General features: G+C 35.4%; 1 protein-coding gene across 2 annotated transcripts in view; it reads left to right on the top strand.

The window, feature by feature from the left end:
• Positions 1-17,035, top strand: part of Cfh (complement factor H) — an 81,131-nt gene that overhangs the window by 35,652 nt on the left and 28,444 nt on the right. For both annotated transcript variants that reach the window (XM_052737108.1, XM_052737106.1), the window contains exons 8-11: positions 2,902-3,096; positions 3,480-3,656; positions 14,306-14,488; positions 15,618-15,794. In XM_052737108.1, coding sequence (XP_052593068.1) covers positions 2,902-3,096; positions 3,480-3,656; positions 14,306-14,488; positions 15,618-15,794 — 732 coding nt within the window. The remainder of the gene's footprint in view (positions 1-2,901; positions 3,097-3,479; positions 3,657-14,305; positions 14,489-15,617; positions 15,795-17,035) is intronic.

Below are 17,035 nucleotides of genomic sequence, written 5' to 3'. Positions count from 1 at the left end.
CTTAAACCAGAAAAAAAAATACAGTGACAAAAGAGTGGTCAGGGATCTCTTCTTAGTCACTGTTCTGTCTCGGTGTCAGTATTACTGAAGAAATAACTTAGAAGAAGGATTTATTTACAGTTTTTGGATTTCATTGTCAACTAGTCTCATCACTTTAAGCCTGTGAGAGGCAGAGCATTATGTCAAGGAGTGAGTGCTAAAGCAAAGCTGCTTGCCTCCTTCCCACCAGGAAACAAAGCTATAAAAGAATGGCCAAGGTCCCACTATCCCTTCAAATGCATAGCCCCAATGATCTGATTTATTTTAACCAAGCTAGCAACTTCTGAACTTTACCCCCTCTCCGAATAGCTCCAGCAATGAGAAACCAAGTTTCCATTAAAGTGAGTTTTGGGGAAATGTATGAGGTCCAAATCATAATAAGAAAGAAAAGCTATTTTCAGTAAGAAATATTATTACTGTATTGGAATTGTAAGGGGAATTTACATGTATATAAAACGTTCTGGATATTCTATCTCCATAACTTTTTCTCACTCCCAAACTCTACCAACAACATATTGCCTGTCTTTTTCCCAGATTCTCAAGTTCGAGTTTTGATGAATTTTACATGTAGTTTAACAAAGGGCATATTGCAGCACTTGGATTGGTACTGTCTTTTGGAACCTAGCTTAGTCACTCGTGGCTATACACCTGAAATCACTGACTCTCACTGTTTTTCTGAATCAATCAGATGAAATGGTTCAGAGATGAGGGCCACAGTTCCCTGAGAGTTTACTCGATTCATGCCTGGATGCTGATGGCCCATTCTTGATAGACTCAGTGCAGACATCTGTAGATGTTGATAGTTTGTGATTATAATGGCTCTGAATAGGCCAGAAGATATTTCACAGCCATGATTACTATATTTCAGCTCTTAGAATCTTTGTGCTCTTTCATCCACATGTTCCTTGAACTTTTGGGGGAATGGTGTAAATGTATTGTTTAATGATGAGCACACTCTCACTACTCCCATTGCCTTGAGCATTAACAAATCTCTACATTCATCATAGTTTACTGGAAAAAGATGCATCTCTGATTAATGCTGACAATTTTAATTATCTAAAATATGAACATATATATCTAGAAGATTATTCAATGTTATGTCAATTTATCTTACTAACAGAATTAATTCCCCCCCCCCAGATATTATGAAACCCCTGGAATAGATTTTTGAGTAGATTTACAATTACAGGTGTGAAATATGTATAGTTGAGTTTCTACATTGTAGATCTGCCTAAGGATATCTGGACCATCTGTGGCATGAATATATCTGAATATGAGGTTTTTCACAGCAGAATTTATGATGTTTTCCTGAATAAGGTAAAGATGACTAATTTCATTAAATACCTTTGTACTTAAAATGTGTAGTACTCTCTTCTCAGGCAGGCCTATTCAATTACTCGTTTCTTTCATCAAATGATTTGCTATTTTGGGGAAAATAGGTATAAATTCACAACTGGAACAATACAGGGGATGATGACCATGAATCTTGATTAGGAGAGATTCTACAAATTGATCTTTTGTGCCATATTGAATCTGTAGTAGGATGAAACTTACAGGTAATAATTAGAAGATCCTGGGATAGGTCAAAAAATTAACTGTGCTGTTACTTATTTAAAGCTTTTTGAAAATTAGTAAATATATTAATCAATGTTGTAAGCAGCCTGAATCAAGACTGTGATGGACCATCCATCACTGCTGATTGGCCAAGACCTACATCTGGAAACGTATAAGACTCAAATGGGGCTGCTTTAAGTACTGACCACCTCTGCTGATCATGCACTTTAAGGAATATTAGGTTTGTTTTGAGGAATCACCTATAAAAGAGCAAAGACAAATTCATCTGTGTCCACATGAGAAGGAAGATTAACTAAGAGGCAGAGGAATGTGTCTATAAGGCTATAATATCCCTAATTTATACCATGTCTCCTTTTGTTACCCTTTAAAAAAAAATCTCAGTGTGCTAATTTAATTTTTTTATTAAGAAATTTTTTTTCCATTCATTTTACACACCAAAAATCCCCCTCTTCCCTCCTCCCACTCCCCTAGCCTCCCCCTCTGAACCCACCTCCACTCCCCCCCACAAGAAGGCAAGGCCTCCCATGAGGAGGCACATCCAGCAGAAGCAAGTCCAAGCCCCTCCGTCTGCCTCAAGGCTGTAAGAGGTGTCCCATAATGGTAGTGGGCTCCAAAAAGCCCACTCATGCACCAGGAATGGACTCTAACTAATTTAATTTCTTGATGTCCTATGAAAACTAAAATTCTCAAATTTTAAAGAAGAATACTCAAGAGAAAAATAATTTAAATTTATAAACCATGTAACAAATGTGTGTGTGCATGAATAAGGAAGCTATGAGATTTGTGTATTTGGGCATGTATTGAAATTCTTTTAACATACTTCATGAGGGTCCCTGAACTAGAATTATACTTCATAGAAAAATTAATACTATTCTGATATTAAAAGTAATTATTAATTATGAATAGGAAGAGGAAAAATTTAATGAAACATTTCATATAAACTTATTAATACAATGAACAATATAGCATTTCAATATGAAGTTATAAAAATAGTTCACTGTTATGTAATCACATTAGATTTCAGTTCTGATTCAAATTATAAAGCAGTTATCATATTTGATATTAACAAATATCCCTGACCCACTTCTCTGGTGGCCTCTCAGGTATAACTTGATTTCATGAGGAAAGACTTCTTCACATACCTCAGCAATCTGAATCCTATTTGTCTCCTTCTCCAGACACTCTCTAGACATGTTATTATAATTAATAGAAAGTAATTCACTGATCAAGTGGTTGATCTCTGATAGGAGTGTTTTTCTGTCTGTTTGATTTTTTTTTTATTGCAAGTGAAACCTTGTGATTTTCCACAAATCAAAAATGGAGGTCTCTATGATGAAAAGAACCGCAAACCCTACTTCCCAGTACTTATAGGAACGAAGTACACCTATTACTGCCACAGAGGTTTTGAGACTCCATCCGGGTCCTACTGGGACTACATTCACTGCACTGCACAAGGGTGGGAGCCTGCAGTTCCGTGCCTCAGTAAGTCAATGTCTGCATTAAATCATGTTTAATTCTATCGAAGAGTGGACAGAGAAGAGCACATACATAGTTATATTTAAGTCTCCCATGACAAAATAAGAAACAGAAGAGTTTGTGAGCAAAAAAGACAAGTTTCTGTCTTTTGTGAGCAGCTCTTCATGAAATGAATACAGAAAATAGGGACTATGAGAAGCCTTTATGGCTTGCATATTTTATTTATAAAAACTAAAGATAAATGCTGCTTTTTAAAACATTAGTAAAGGTTTTGTTTTTGAATGCCACATGTATTCATTTAACTATTATAAAGATAAACTTTAGGTTTTTTTTTTTCAAATGAATTTTTGTTTTTCATTTAACTTTTATGGTATACTTATGGTCCTTAGAGCAATGTGGTTTCCAGTATGTGGAGAACGGGAATTATTTACAATGGAAAGGAAACTATATACAGAACCAGTCTGTAGGAGTCATGTGTAACCTTGGCTACAGTCTTCCAAATGGTCAAGACACAGTTACATGTACAGAGAACGGCTGGTCTCCTCAACCCAAATGCATCCGTGTCAGTAAGTAACCAGCTCTGAGGTCACAAGATGCTCTTGGCTCCCCATCCCATCTGTATTACCTGTGCCAAAATGCTTCTTTTCAAGTGTGTGTAAGTGAATACTGAGGATTCTTGGTAAGTATATAGAAAAGTAAACACACCTAATAGCCATTACAACAAAATATTGACTAAACTTTTGTTTAGAGTACTGTAAACTTTGAAATCACATTGTTATTTGACTCAAATAATTATAATAATGTAGTTTAAAATTAAACAAATATGATAATAGCTACATACATCATTCTTATATTCATGTAGTAATATGGCATTTTAAAGCTCTGCTAATTGTCTCTGAATCCTTTGTGATGTGTAACTGGAAAGGAAATTCTAGGACATTGTGTGTTTGGTTTTCATGTTTTTCTCCAATCTCTGTACTAATATGTTTGTGTTGATGATTACTTCTTGTTCTTTGTTCTTGAAAATGACTGTGTGATGTCACACTTTATTTTCAAAATAAATGTCTATAAAGTGTTCCAACATAATAGTAATGTTTTAAATTCCTTTCCATGAGCTGGAGAGATGGCTCAGAGGTTAAGAGCACTGGTTGTTGTTCCAGAGGTCCTGAGTTCAATTCCCAGCAACCATGTGATATCTCACCTGTAATAAGATCTGATGCTGTCTTTTGGTGTGTAGGCATACATGCAGGCAGAACACTGTATATGTAATATAAAAATAAATATTTAAAAATTCCTTTCATTATCATTTGGGTTTTAAAAAATATAATCCTAAGTCAATTTGCAGTCAATGAATTTAATTTTTCAAATGCATTTTTTAATTTACACATTTGTAATTAGTTTGCTGCAATATTAAAGAATTCTAAAAATCAATCTGAGTTATATGTATTCTTTGTTTACTTCAGATTGCCAACTTTTAAATTTTTTGATTAGATTTGAATGATATTATCTTGAATTTTCAGAACAATTTTGAAATAATCATATAATCATACTGTCATTTATGAATGTAATGTATATTTAAAAATTTTAGTCTGTTTTTGAATGCTTGTCAATTGTCTTCTGTTCTATCATTTTGCTGATGAGAAATTTTTGTTAGCATTATTTTTTGATATTGTCCATAATTTATTTAATCTCTAAGAATTTTTATCTCCAGTGATTTAAATTTTTATGTGATTAATATTAGTGACCTGCTTAAAATTTGTACTGAGTTCTTATTTTAAAGTCTTTCCGTGATGCTGGTTTTGTTCATATTTGTTAAGTGTGCTGATCCATATGTACATACTGCCTTTTCATATTTCTGTCTTTTTATTTTTTTAAGTCCTATCCAGGTAAATTGCTTTAGCTTTCTTTCTCCAAGTAACTCAAAAAGATTTTAAAACAACTAACAGTTTTGTACCCACTTTCAAAGGACTCGTCTGTGAAAAATCATTTCTATTCAGGAGTAGTTCAAATATGTTTAGAGTTCAGGTCAGTGGCATTGACAAATGCGTATGCTTATATGAATACAACCCCATCAAACTAGAACCAGTCTTAATCTACTGAGGAATTTCTCTTGTTCCCTTCCTCTTCAACTCCACTACCCTAGGTAATAACTTTTATTTTTGTTACTGTAATGTTGTATTTCTACCACTTCATATAAATAGATTTATGAATCATGTTTTCAAACCTAATTCCATTACTTTTCTGTAGAATATCTGTGTCATTTTTCTATGTTATGACTTGTATAGTAACTGACTTTTATTGTGGAAAGATACATTTACATATATATAATAATTTAGCTATCTATATCATTTTAAGGAACATTTTGGCTATTTTAGATCTTGGCAATTTTTGAGCTGCTTATGAAAATTTGAAGACAAGCCATTGGATTAAAATTTATAATGTATTTCTTAGATAATATCTAAAATTAAAATTTATGATTACTATGGCATGTGCATGATTCAGTCTGTAATAATCTGGCATGTGGACTTTCAGGATGTTTTGGATATTTTGCATCCATAACAGCAATGAGCAAGCTTCAGTTGATTTATTTCCTTCTAAATATCAAGAGAGTAAGATTTTATATATCATATAAATATATATCATATCATATACATCAGTATATGAGAGTATTATTTTACTTTAATTTTATCTTCCTAGTGGGCTAATAATAGCAATCATCTAAGAATATCCCATTTTAATTGGATGTTTTCTTGTATAATTTATTTTACAACCCTTTATGCATCTAGGATATGATTCATTCATCAAATTTGTGTATGGAATACCCAGGGTCCAGGGAGTATGCTATGTCTGGTGTGGGGTATCTGAGGGAAAACAAATCTACATACACTGTGCTCTAATGTCTGTTAACTTTATTCCTCTAAGACAAAATTCTATCAATAAACCTATAGCTCCATCAGGCATTCAGGACAAGAATAAATCTAGATACACCAAGCTCTTTATCTGTCTACTTTATTTCTCTGGGATGAAATCCTGTCTACATAGCTTCAGTTCTGTCCAGTTCCCTATCTCATAGCCCTGCTAATGACTAAACTCCTATGCTTCCAGCCTCATCTTCATCCTCTGCATCCTCTTTCTCCATTTCCACTACTCTCTACTTCTGGCACTCAGAAAACTCTACCCGAGATCAGCTTACCCTCTACAGAACCTCTGTCTTTCTCTCTTTTCTCTTGCCCTGCCATTCTGTCTGCTCTACAGAAAATGCCGGCCTTTTCTTTCCCTGGGCACGTGGTTCTCTGGCTCCTCTGGAATGTCCCTCTACCTTACCTTCCACCTTGATATGTAAAAACCTCCTTTGTTCTTAGACAATTGCTTTGGAGAGCCACTAGGCCTTGAGGCAGGGGCATGGTCTGAGGTTCATTTGCACATGAAACAAAGCCATTCATGGGGTGGGGGAGTTAGTTACCTAGAAGTTCAGCAGGTCTGGAAATACTTGGGCAGGCAAGAATTTCATAGTAGAAGACAGCTGAAATATTAAAGGCTGGATGGCACCAAATATTCATAATAAATGGCTTGTCTTTTGACAGACCCTTGGCCAGTCAAAGTATAGCTTTAATACACAGCTGACTCTCTATGATACATTCTTGTGGTTCTCCACATTTGTGAATATATGTGTGTCTAAGTAGTTATTTCTAGTAACTGTATTTAACACTCAATGAGACCCAAGTAAACACTTGTGAATTATTTTTCCTTAAGTAGGGCATTTTAAAACAATTTTAATTTTTTTGAGAATTTCCTTTTTATAGTTCTTCAAAATTTTATAAAATATCTTTTATTATATTCACCTATGCCCAGCTATTCTCTGGCATGTGTCCCTTCTACTACCCATTCAACTTTGTGTCCTATTTTCTTTCATCCTCCTCCTCAAGATTTATTTATTTATGTTTTTGTGTATGAGTGCTCTATCTGCACATGTGCCTGCATGCCAGAAGAGGACATTAGATCCCATTCCAGATTGCTGAGTCACCTTGTGGTTGCTGGGAATTGAACTCAGGACCTCTGGAAGAGCAGCCAGTGCTCTTAACCTCTGAGCCATCTCTCCAGTCCTATTCTTTCTTCTCCCTCTCCCTCTCCTTCTCCCCCTCCCCTCCCCCTCCCCTCCCTCTCCCCTCTCTCTCCCCTCTCCCCTTCCCAACCCCCTCCTCTTACCCCTCCCCCTCCCCTCCTCCTCCTCCTTCTCCTCCTCCTCCTCCTTTTTCTCCTCCTTCCCCTCCTCCTCCTTCTTCTAACAACCTATGAAGTACAAGTTGTGCTGTTTCCATATTCTTGCATGTGTGGTGTTACACTGGAGAGTGGCTGATTTACTAGGGGTTGGGGATTTAGCTCAGTGGTAGAGCGCTTGCCTAGCAAGCACAAGGCCCTAGGTTCAGTCCTCAGCTCTTGAAAAAAAAAAAAAGAAAGAAAGAAAGAAAGAAAGAAAGAAAGAAAGAAAGAAAGAAAGAAAGAAAGAAAGAAAGAAAGAAAGAAAAAATAACCAGGAGTGGACTCATAACAAAAATTGATTCTTCCTTTGCCAGCAGCTGCTAGGAGTGGGATTCTGTGCCCATCCACACCCACCCCCTTGCTGGAGCTGGTCTAGCTTGCACTTGTGCAGGCCTTGGGCATTCTCTCACAACCACTCAGAATTCATAGGTACATCTTCCTTGTTGTGCCCCAAATCCTGCTTCCTGGTAGTCACGTACTGTTCTGCCCTGGGTGCAAGAGACCCCTGAAAAGACCACTAGAGACACGAACTCACTGAAATGCAAAAGCAAGGTTTATTGAAGCAGGAACCTCAGTGGAGCACCAGTTGAGTACCAGTCAAGCACCCTGACACAGTGGAGGCTGGAGGAGGTGCCCGCCCCTCTGCAAGCTCAGTTTTTAAAGGCAAAAACCATAAGGTTACATCATTTAGGGGTGCTAGTACGGGTACAATTCTGATTGGTTCAAGTTTCAGGGGCTTTCCAGAATTTCTGTGTTATCTTACTTTGTTATTTTAACTGGTTGTTTGTCAAACTTTATAGACTACCTCCAGCATTGGGGCATTCTTTGGTTAATCAATTGTTACCAGATAGTCCTTCAAACATCCTGACTTTGTACTTTGACCATCTCTGGCATTGGGGCATTCTATGGTTAATCAGTTGTTACCAGATGGCTCTTCAGACATCTTGACTTTGTCCTGGGACCTATGTCAGCAGCTCTGAGAATTTTGAAACTCAGGCCTGTTTTAAGCTGGGGTGAGGGGCTTGCTTGAAATGGGGGTGCTTTGGTTCTTAAGTACCTTTTCTGGCTCATTTACTCTTCTTGTCCTTTCCTCTCCAGTATCCTTGAGACTTTATAGGAGAGAATGTGATAAAGATATCCCATAAAGGTCTGAATATTTCAGCCTTATTTTCTGTATGTTGATCACTTGTAGGTACCTGTGTTAAATGAAGTCAACTGCAAATAGAATCTTCTCTGGTGAGAGTTGAGAGGTGTGTTAATTTATTGAAAATTCATCTCTTATACATGAATACTGTATTTACACCATTTTCTCATCTCTTTCCTCCCACCTATTCCTGTCTTCCTCCCCTATCAAATTCATGACCTCTTCTTTTTAACTGTGATTTTTCAAACACACACATACACACACACAATACTCCTACATACACGCCCTATGAGTCCATTTAGTGCTGCTTGAATGTACATTGTACATATATTTAGGCCTGGTCATTTGAGATTGGATAACTTATTGAGTGGGATCACTCCAAGAGAAGATTGATTTTTATTTCACAGCAAACTTTAATTACATATAGCTCTTCATCTAGTGGTAGAGATTATGAGAAGTTCTCTACATGCATTGGGATGTCTGCTGGTATTGTGCTGAACAACTTTATTTCTGAGATTTTTGTGGGTGCAGTTTCCCTGTCATATATAGAAAGGTACTATGTCACAGAAGACATCTTGATTCTCTGTCTTTCACAATCTTTCTGTTCCTTCTTTTATGATGTACTTGGAGCCTTTTGGGTGTATAGATTTTCTTGAAGATGAATTAACTAGGATTGGGCAACCTACACTCAGTTCTTCTCTGTATTTTGACCTGTTGTGGATTTCTGAATTAATCTCCATTTGCTGCAAAAAGAGAACCTTCTTTGATGATGGATGGGAGCAGCACCTATCTGTATTGGAGGATTTATTAAGGCAACTCCACGTAGTTCAAAGGGAGGTTTATTTTGGGGGTAACTTACAGCTAGTAAAGAGGTTGGTTACAGGATCCGAGAGAGGTGAGATGCAGTCCATCTGGGTTCTCTGGAGAACTGCTCTTGATCTACCATCCAGCATCCAGGATCACCAGGAACCAAGAGAGTCGACACATCCAGATCTCAGGTCTTAAGGGCTCCTGTCTTGGCCTGCCTCAGGGGCAGGTCATAGGTAGGCGTAACAGTTACAGAAAGCCTCACTAGGGGTAGTACTTCCAGGTCAAAGCTGGAACAGCTACACACTACATACCTGTGAATACAGGGACAAGTATTTACAATGCTGTTAAAAATAGTACTGGTCTAGTGAGGTGGTAGTAATAGGTTCTACTCTAGTGTACTTGGCTAGATTTGTTGTACCAGGCGTGAATTCCTGCATATTGATTAGGACTTGGGTCAAATTATACAGCTATTGGTTACCACTGATATATAAATGTCACTATTGCACAATTAAGAATGTCTTGCTCTGCTGATCATTGTTGTACTTCTGTAGTCTGTATGCCTGGAGAGGGCTTTAGTTGCTTTTCTATCTTTGCGGGATTGATTTGCTGGATCATTTGTAGATGTATGTCAGTTTTCTGCAACTATGACTTCCATGTTCATATATGCAGGCTCTGGGAAACAAGCTTCTACATATCTTGGGATTATAAGACTTTAGTGGTGGCATCTCAGGTCTCAGGGAGCAAAGCTGAAGAACATCCTTTCCTCTGTTCATCTGCCACCTATGCGTCTTTCTGAAAATGGTTCTTCAAAATGTTGCCCAATTTTTCTTTGTGGTTTGTTTTGTTTCTAGTGAATTTTGAGACTACTTAGTATGTTGTGGCTAGTAGCCTTCTGTAGGCTAGTGTTCTTCACAAGTATTTCCTCACTTTTACAGCTCAACTTACATTCTATCTGTCTTTCAAGAGCAAATGTTTACTTTTTACCTTTCTTATTTTTATTAGTTCTTTGAGAATTTCACACAAAATATTTTGACCATATACACCCCCTCTCCAAACTCCTTCCATATCTACCTGCTGTCCCTACCAACCCAACCTATTTTTTGTTCTTAAAAAAAAAAATCAAGTCCTATTTATGCTGCCCCTCAGCTCTTCTGAGTGTGTCTATCCAGTGGAGCATTGTCAGCCCTCTCCTTTTGACAGCATGCACAAGATTTGCACAAGCTGCAGTCAGACAAAATCCCAGCATCTATAGGGGAGGTAGGCACAAAGTCTCACCCCTAACTGTGGCTCTATTGGTCAATGATAGTAAACATTTGTTTTGATGCTCTTCAACATAACAAAAAATTTCAATTATTGGTTCTTTTTTCTGTCATCTAAAATGTCATTGCCTAAGCCAAAAGCAAATATTTTTCTAGAAGTTTATATTTTACATTTAGGTTTATGATCAATATTTGTGTTCATTTTATATGAGTGCGAGAAAGAAGAAGTTTAAGCTTATTATTTTGCATTTAAATGCCTAAATATTAATGTTTTATTTGATACAAGATTATCTTCTACTATAAAATTGGTATCAATTATTCTTAATTATTATTAAATATATACTAGTCCTATGTGTGTGTGGTTACTGACTCATTGTTCTCTTCCACTGCTCTGTATACATCTACATTCACCAACATCACAAGTATCTTTAGTGACTAATCCATTATATAAGACTTATTACCTTGTAACTTTAGATCTTTGATTCCTTTCTTTCTGAACAATTTAATTTATAACATTCAAATGTTAAACAGAAGTATAGATTGTAGAAACCTATTGGTGGAGAAGTATGATATTTCTATTAATTAACATATCCTATAATGTTTACATTAAGCTTAAAATATCTAGATCATGGGATATTTTGAAGAATTATTTTGCTGTTATGGTCCCTTGTCATGTGACTTTTAAAATGAGCTTGCTTATAAATATAAAATGCTTTTCTGGAATAAAATTAGAGACATCTGATATAGTATGATTTAATTTTTATATTATGATTAGGATATAATTATTAATATAATTATAACTAGTAAATTAGATCTTTGGTTTCTTATAGCACTATTCTGTTGTATACAACAGAAAGGTCTTGTGTTATTCTGTAAATGTTTAGCTAGTACATGTTTTTCATACTGAAGCAACTATATTCATCTTAAATATTTTTCTTGAGTGAGTTGTATAGTCTATGGTTTTTAAACTCCGTTAATTTTTAATTTGTCAAATTTGATATGGATGCCCATAATATTCCCTGATGCCCATAATATTCCCTGATACACACACACACACACACACACACACACACACACAAGCACACACACACACATGTGTGTGTGTGCATATATTTCCCATCATTGCTGATATTGGTAACCTATGCTGTCTCTAATTTTCTCTGTTAAATCTGTTTAAATGTTATTAACTGAAGGCTCTTTTATAGTACCAAGGTGTAAAGTTTATTTTATGTAGGAATGCATTTATTTATTACAAACATTATTCCTTGTATTTTTGTTCCATTATTTTAGTTCAGGATGTGACATGCCCTCCTCCCCACACATCTACCAACTTTAAATTCTTCTTTTTCTAGTGTTTTAAAAGAGTCTCAGGTAACTGATATGGGGCTACTGTCTTTTTCATGTGTATGTTGAATGCAGCCTCTTCCTCCATGCTATTGTTGTCTTACCATGGATATGTTTATGTGGTTTATCATTGATACTTACATGCAATGGGTGAGCATTACCAATTAGTTTTCCGGGAATTTTTGCTTGGGGAATAAGATGTTGCCACAATGTATTTTATTTCACATCCACGACAATCTTTTGAGTAAAGAAGCCGTACCTCATTAGAACACTTGCTGTTAGTGCTTGAGATTGGATATCTGCATGAATGGAAGCTAAGTTTGATTGATAATTTTGTTTCCTTTGAAATTTATTTAGACTGGTTTGGGAGCTTTTTCTTTCCAACTAGTGTGTTTAGAACATCAATAAACCTCTTCTGGGATCTTACTAAAGGATTTGGGTCATCAAAAGGAACTGTCCCACCTTTTCAATTTGAATATCTCACATTGCTGGTGTTCTGGGAGCCTTTGATCTTACAATTTGGGGCCATTTTTCTTCTTCTGTTCTATTGCATCAGAGTCTTGTACTGTGCTGTAGTATGCTGACATCTGGCCAGAGAGCTAGAGGATGGGGTGGAGATCTACAGAATTCTACTTCAGGATTTCTTTCTGCTCTGCTTTTCTATACCACAGATCCAGTAACTCTGATCTCTTTGAGAACAGTGATTTTTGTTTCTTAAATTCAGAAAAATACCTATTATTATTTTTTCTGGTCAGGTTTCTTCTCACTGTACTATTTTCTGGAAAATTCCTCCATACATAAAGCCTCCTTGATAACAGACCTCATTAGTCGCTTGATACTCTGGAATTCTAGTTTGGTGCTCTTTGTCTTCCAATAATAGGCATTGGTAATTTTCACCCAAACTTCTCATTCCCCTCCTTGTTTGTGGCTGGCACTCTCTTTTTCTTTTCTTTTCCTTATAATTTGTTACATTCCTTTAGAAAAATCACAATTCATTACCTTTCCCACATTTGGTTTTTGCTTGATCTCTGTTCATCATTTTAGGTTTTCACAGTTTGTCCTTGCATTAGTATTTGCTTCCTTTTTCAAGTTAACAAAGTGAAACACTTAATGATTTTTATTCTTTATTCTTTTCCAGTCATTTGATGGTATTCCTGTCTCTTCACTGCTTAGTGTTTCTTCCCAATATTTTATCTAATCCTTTAATTGGCATTTATATAAAATATTTAATGTTTTATTCTTTGATTTCTTACTTATCCATAAACAAGCAAATGTGTGTTCTGAGAAGAAATCTAATAACTGGAATTATACCTTTATACTGTCTTTTTTAATTAATTTTTTTCATGGAATATATTTTCATCTGGTACATTTCACAATGAAATATTATTCAGATGATAAGAAAAGTGAAATTAAAAAATTTACGTTTAAACTTTCAAGTTCAGTTATTAAAGATATGAAGAGGCATTGTTTTGTCATGAGAAGATTAAATAATATTTTTTGTTTCTCATGATCTTCTTTGAACATTGAACATCCATTGTATTTTAGACATGAGGTGTAGCCAGAAGTTTTCCTGTGTCCTGCCTGGTCCTACAGCAGCTCAGACTCAAGTAAACACACAGAGGCTTATATTATTTACAAACTGTTTAGTCTATGGAAGGCCTCTTGCTAGCTAGCTCTTATATCTTAAATTAATCCATAACTATTAATCTATGTATCACCACATGTTCTGTGGCTTTACCTGTGTGAAATTACATGCTGCTTTCTGGATGGTGGGATGGTGTCTCTCTCCGGACCCCACCTTTTCCCTTTCTTGTCTCTCTCCTATCCTGCTTGCCACTAAGCTGCCTTGCCATAGGCCAAAGCACTTTATTTGTTAACCAATGGGAATAACATATATTCACAGCATACAGAAAGACATCCCCCAGAAATGAGGTTACAATGGCATTTCAAATTCTTGAAACTGGAGTCTGTAGCAACTGTGCAGATAGATTTTCCAAGATTATCACCCAACCACAGGAACCCTAATTGAGTACATAAGTCTAAGTGACTTAGACAGCCAATTATTCTCAGGTTTAAAGAAAATGCAAGAAAAAAAGTATTATTTAGGATTCGGACTTTCTGTAGGATTATGGATTCACTTGGAAAAAAATTTTAACACAATTTTAGAAGTAATTATGAGTGATTTAAATCTTGCTATGTTAAAAAATTCAAACAAGATATTGTGTATCTTTTAACCTATGATTTGATTTCCTTGGTTCAGGAATGTGAATGATTTTGATTATTTTAAGTCTTCATGTATAAGTGACTAACAGCTATTTTTAATATCTTATTGTATTGTAAATCCTTAAGCTACTGAGCATGCACTCATCTCTTTTTTTTTTACTCCTTTCTTTTTTAGAGACATGTTCAAAGGCCAATATAGAGATTGAGAATGGGTTTCTTTCTGAATCTGATCATACATATGCTCTAAATAGAAAAACACAGTATAGGTGCAAACAGGGATATGTAACAGCAAATGGAGAAACATCAGGAACAATTACCTGCCTCCAAAATGGATGGTCAGCTCAACCCTCATGTATCAGTGAGTACTTCATTATATTCCTGCCATTATACTGGTGATGTATAAGGGTTTAGCTTTATTCTCCTTTGAGGTGGCTGGTGTTGTTTCACTTGAAAGATGAGTTTTAAACTTCAAGAAAAAATATTTCACTATTTGTTTTTCCTTTTGGACTCATTTCTGCTCTGTAGAATATCAGTTCATTTCCTTTTCCAATGCTTTAAAATACCCTATAGTTTTAAATTTAATGAAGGATTCTTTGACTAGCTGCCTTTTAAAAGATACTCTGCCTTGCATATGAAAGCCTTTGCTCCTAGATATAAAGGCAAAGTTTTAGGTGAAGGTACATGTCCATGTTTTAAATCCCAGAATATGTGATAACCTTGTAATACGTGTTTGACACTGTCAGTTAAGGTCTGTCTCAGAAGGTCTCCCTCTTAGAAATTCTTCCCAAATATTTTGATATTGGAAAGAAAGAAATGTTCCCAGGTATCATCAAATTTTCATGTTTTATTACCTACAGTCAATGATAGTTTTCTGAGAATAATTAGTTCAGCTTATCTTACTTATCAGAAAGCTAGCCAGTGCTATTTTTCAAGAACTATTCAACATAACTTAAATGATAAGGTGATTTAATATATTTACTGCTTTCTTAGTTTCTATTTTTCATTTATTGTACTTTTATAGGATCTATTTAAAGAAAAAGCAATTAAAAGTATTCCCATGTAATATTCATGTATATTAAATTATAATTTACAAGTCTTTTTGGATATGTAATATTCGATATTGCATATGAATTACTAAATATGGGACATTAGTTCACAAAGGTTATGACCCTTCTCTAAAATAAAATATATCTGAAATTGTCTATTTATTTGCAGTATGTGATAAATATAAGAAAAAATGAGCTGAAAAACTGTTTTTAAAATAAAGTTTTATAAAACTTAACTGAGGCAGTAAATGTTAATCGGAGTGTAGTTTTTATTTAATAACTGTTTCAGGAAAATGATTTATTGTTGGTCTTCTAAGGATATTTTTATATAGTATTTAATTGTTATTATATATTAACCTGTGACCACCTTTGTTCTCACAGGAATTGCTCAGATTGTCCATTGACACATTAAATGAAATCTTCTATTTTATTTTGCATTAGAGTCTTGTGATAGGCCTATATTTGAGAATGCTGGAACTAAAAATAATAGCACATGGTTTAAACTCAATGATAAATTAGACTACGAATGCCATATTGGATATGAAAACAAATATAAACATACCAAGGGCTCCATAACATGTACATATGATGGATGGTCTGACATACCTTCATGCTATGGTGAGTACTATTTTCTCTGAAACTTTTCTTTTCACAAGTCAAAAATAAATATTTATGTGTTACTTGAAAATATGAACTTCCTAGGATCTTCCTTCTGATTCAGTGTAAACTGGGAGAAAGGACTGTTTTGAAGTCTAAAGCTGATCATATTTGTTTTTATTATTGCATTGCGTGCATTTATTTACCCTATATGTGTACAATGGTTACAAGTGTGCATCTGTGGGGGTGTGCACACCACATTACACAAGAAGATGTCAGAGTACTTGTGAGTCAGCTCTCTCTTTTCATCATGTGAGTCCCAGGACTGAACTCCTGTCACCAAGCTTGGAGGGAAGCCCCCTCACTGACTGAACCATCTCAGTGGCCTAATAATCTGGGTTTGGGTTTTTTGTTTGTTTGTTTGTTTTGTTTTTTTTGTTTGTTTTTTGTTGTTGTTGTTTTGTTTTTTGTTTTTTGTTTTTTGTTTTTTTTTGGTTTTTGAGACGGGGTTTCTCTGTGTAGTTTTGGTGCCTTTCCTGCATCTCACTTTGTAGACCAGGCTGGCCTCAAACTCACAAAGATTCGCCTGCCTCTGCCTCCCAAGTGCTGATAATCTGTTTTTAAAATAATGTACCTATGAGGTGTAGATAGCACATTCTTGTGACTCTAGCACTACGACCCTGGAACAAGAGGTTTTAAATTTGAGGACATGTTGGGCTACATAGTGAGTCTCTGTTTCCATAAACAAACAAACAAACAACAAACAAAATACATTAAATTAATTATTTCTTTGTATGACCTGTGTATATCAAATATCTCTGGCTAAAGCATAATTGTTTCATTATCTTAAAGGTATGCTCTTAGTTATTTAAACTAGGTCTCCATAATCAAAATGATTTGAAATATGAAAAAAGGTCATGCAAATTTGAAGAGTGGGAAGGAAAGAGATGGACAAGTTGCAAGAGAAAAAAAAAAATTGAAAGTGAAAGGAAAAGTATTGGCTCAGGACAAAGACCTGCCTCTAGATAAAGAGGAGACAGATGTGGCACATAGGAAAATGGCGGTTTATAAAGGTACAAGGGGAAACCTGTGTCAGGGTGAGGTGTTTAATTTTATTTGGACATGTTTATTAGGTGAGCCACATGGATTTTTGACTTCAATATTTTGATAGCTGGACCTTGATAGTCAGCCTCAGGAGGAGGAAGTGGCCAAATAAGGGAACAGACCTTGGTGGCTAGCTTTAGGAATGTAATCCAATGATT

Source organism: Peromyscus californicus, unplaced genomic scaffold (assembly GCF_007827085.1).
Source record: "Peromyscus californicus insignis strain IS unplaced genomic scaffold, ASM782708v3 Scaffold_14__1_contigs__length_90479793_seg_2, whole genome shotgun sequence".
Taxonomy (NCBI): Eukaryota; Metazoa; Chordata; class Mammalia; order Rodentia; family Cricetidae; genus Peromyscus; species Peromyscus californicus.
The sequence above is the reverse complement of the archived record's forward strand: the minus strand, read 5'-3'. Positions and strand labels throughout refer to the sequence as shown.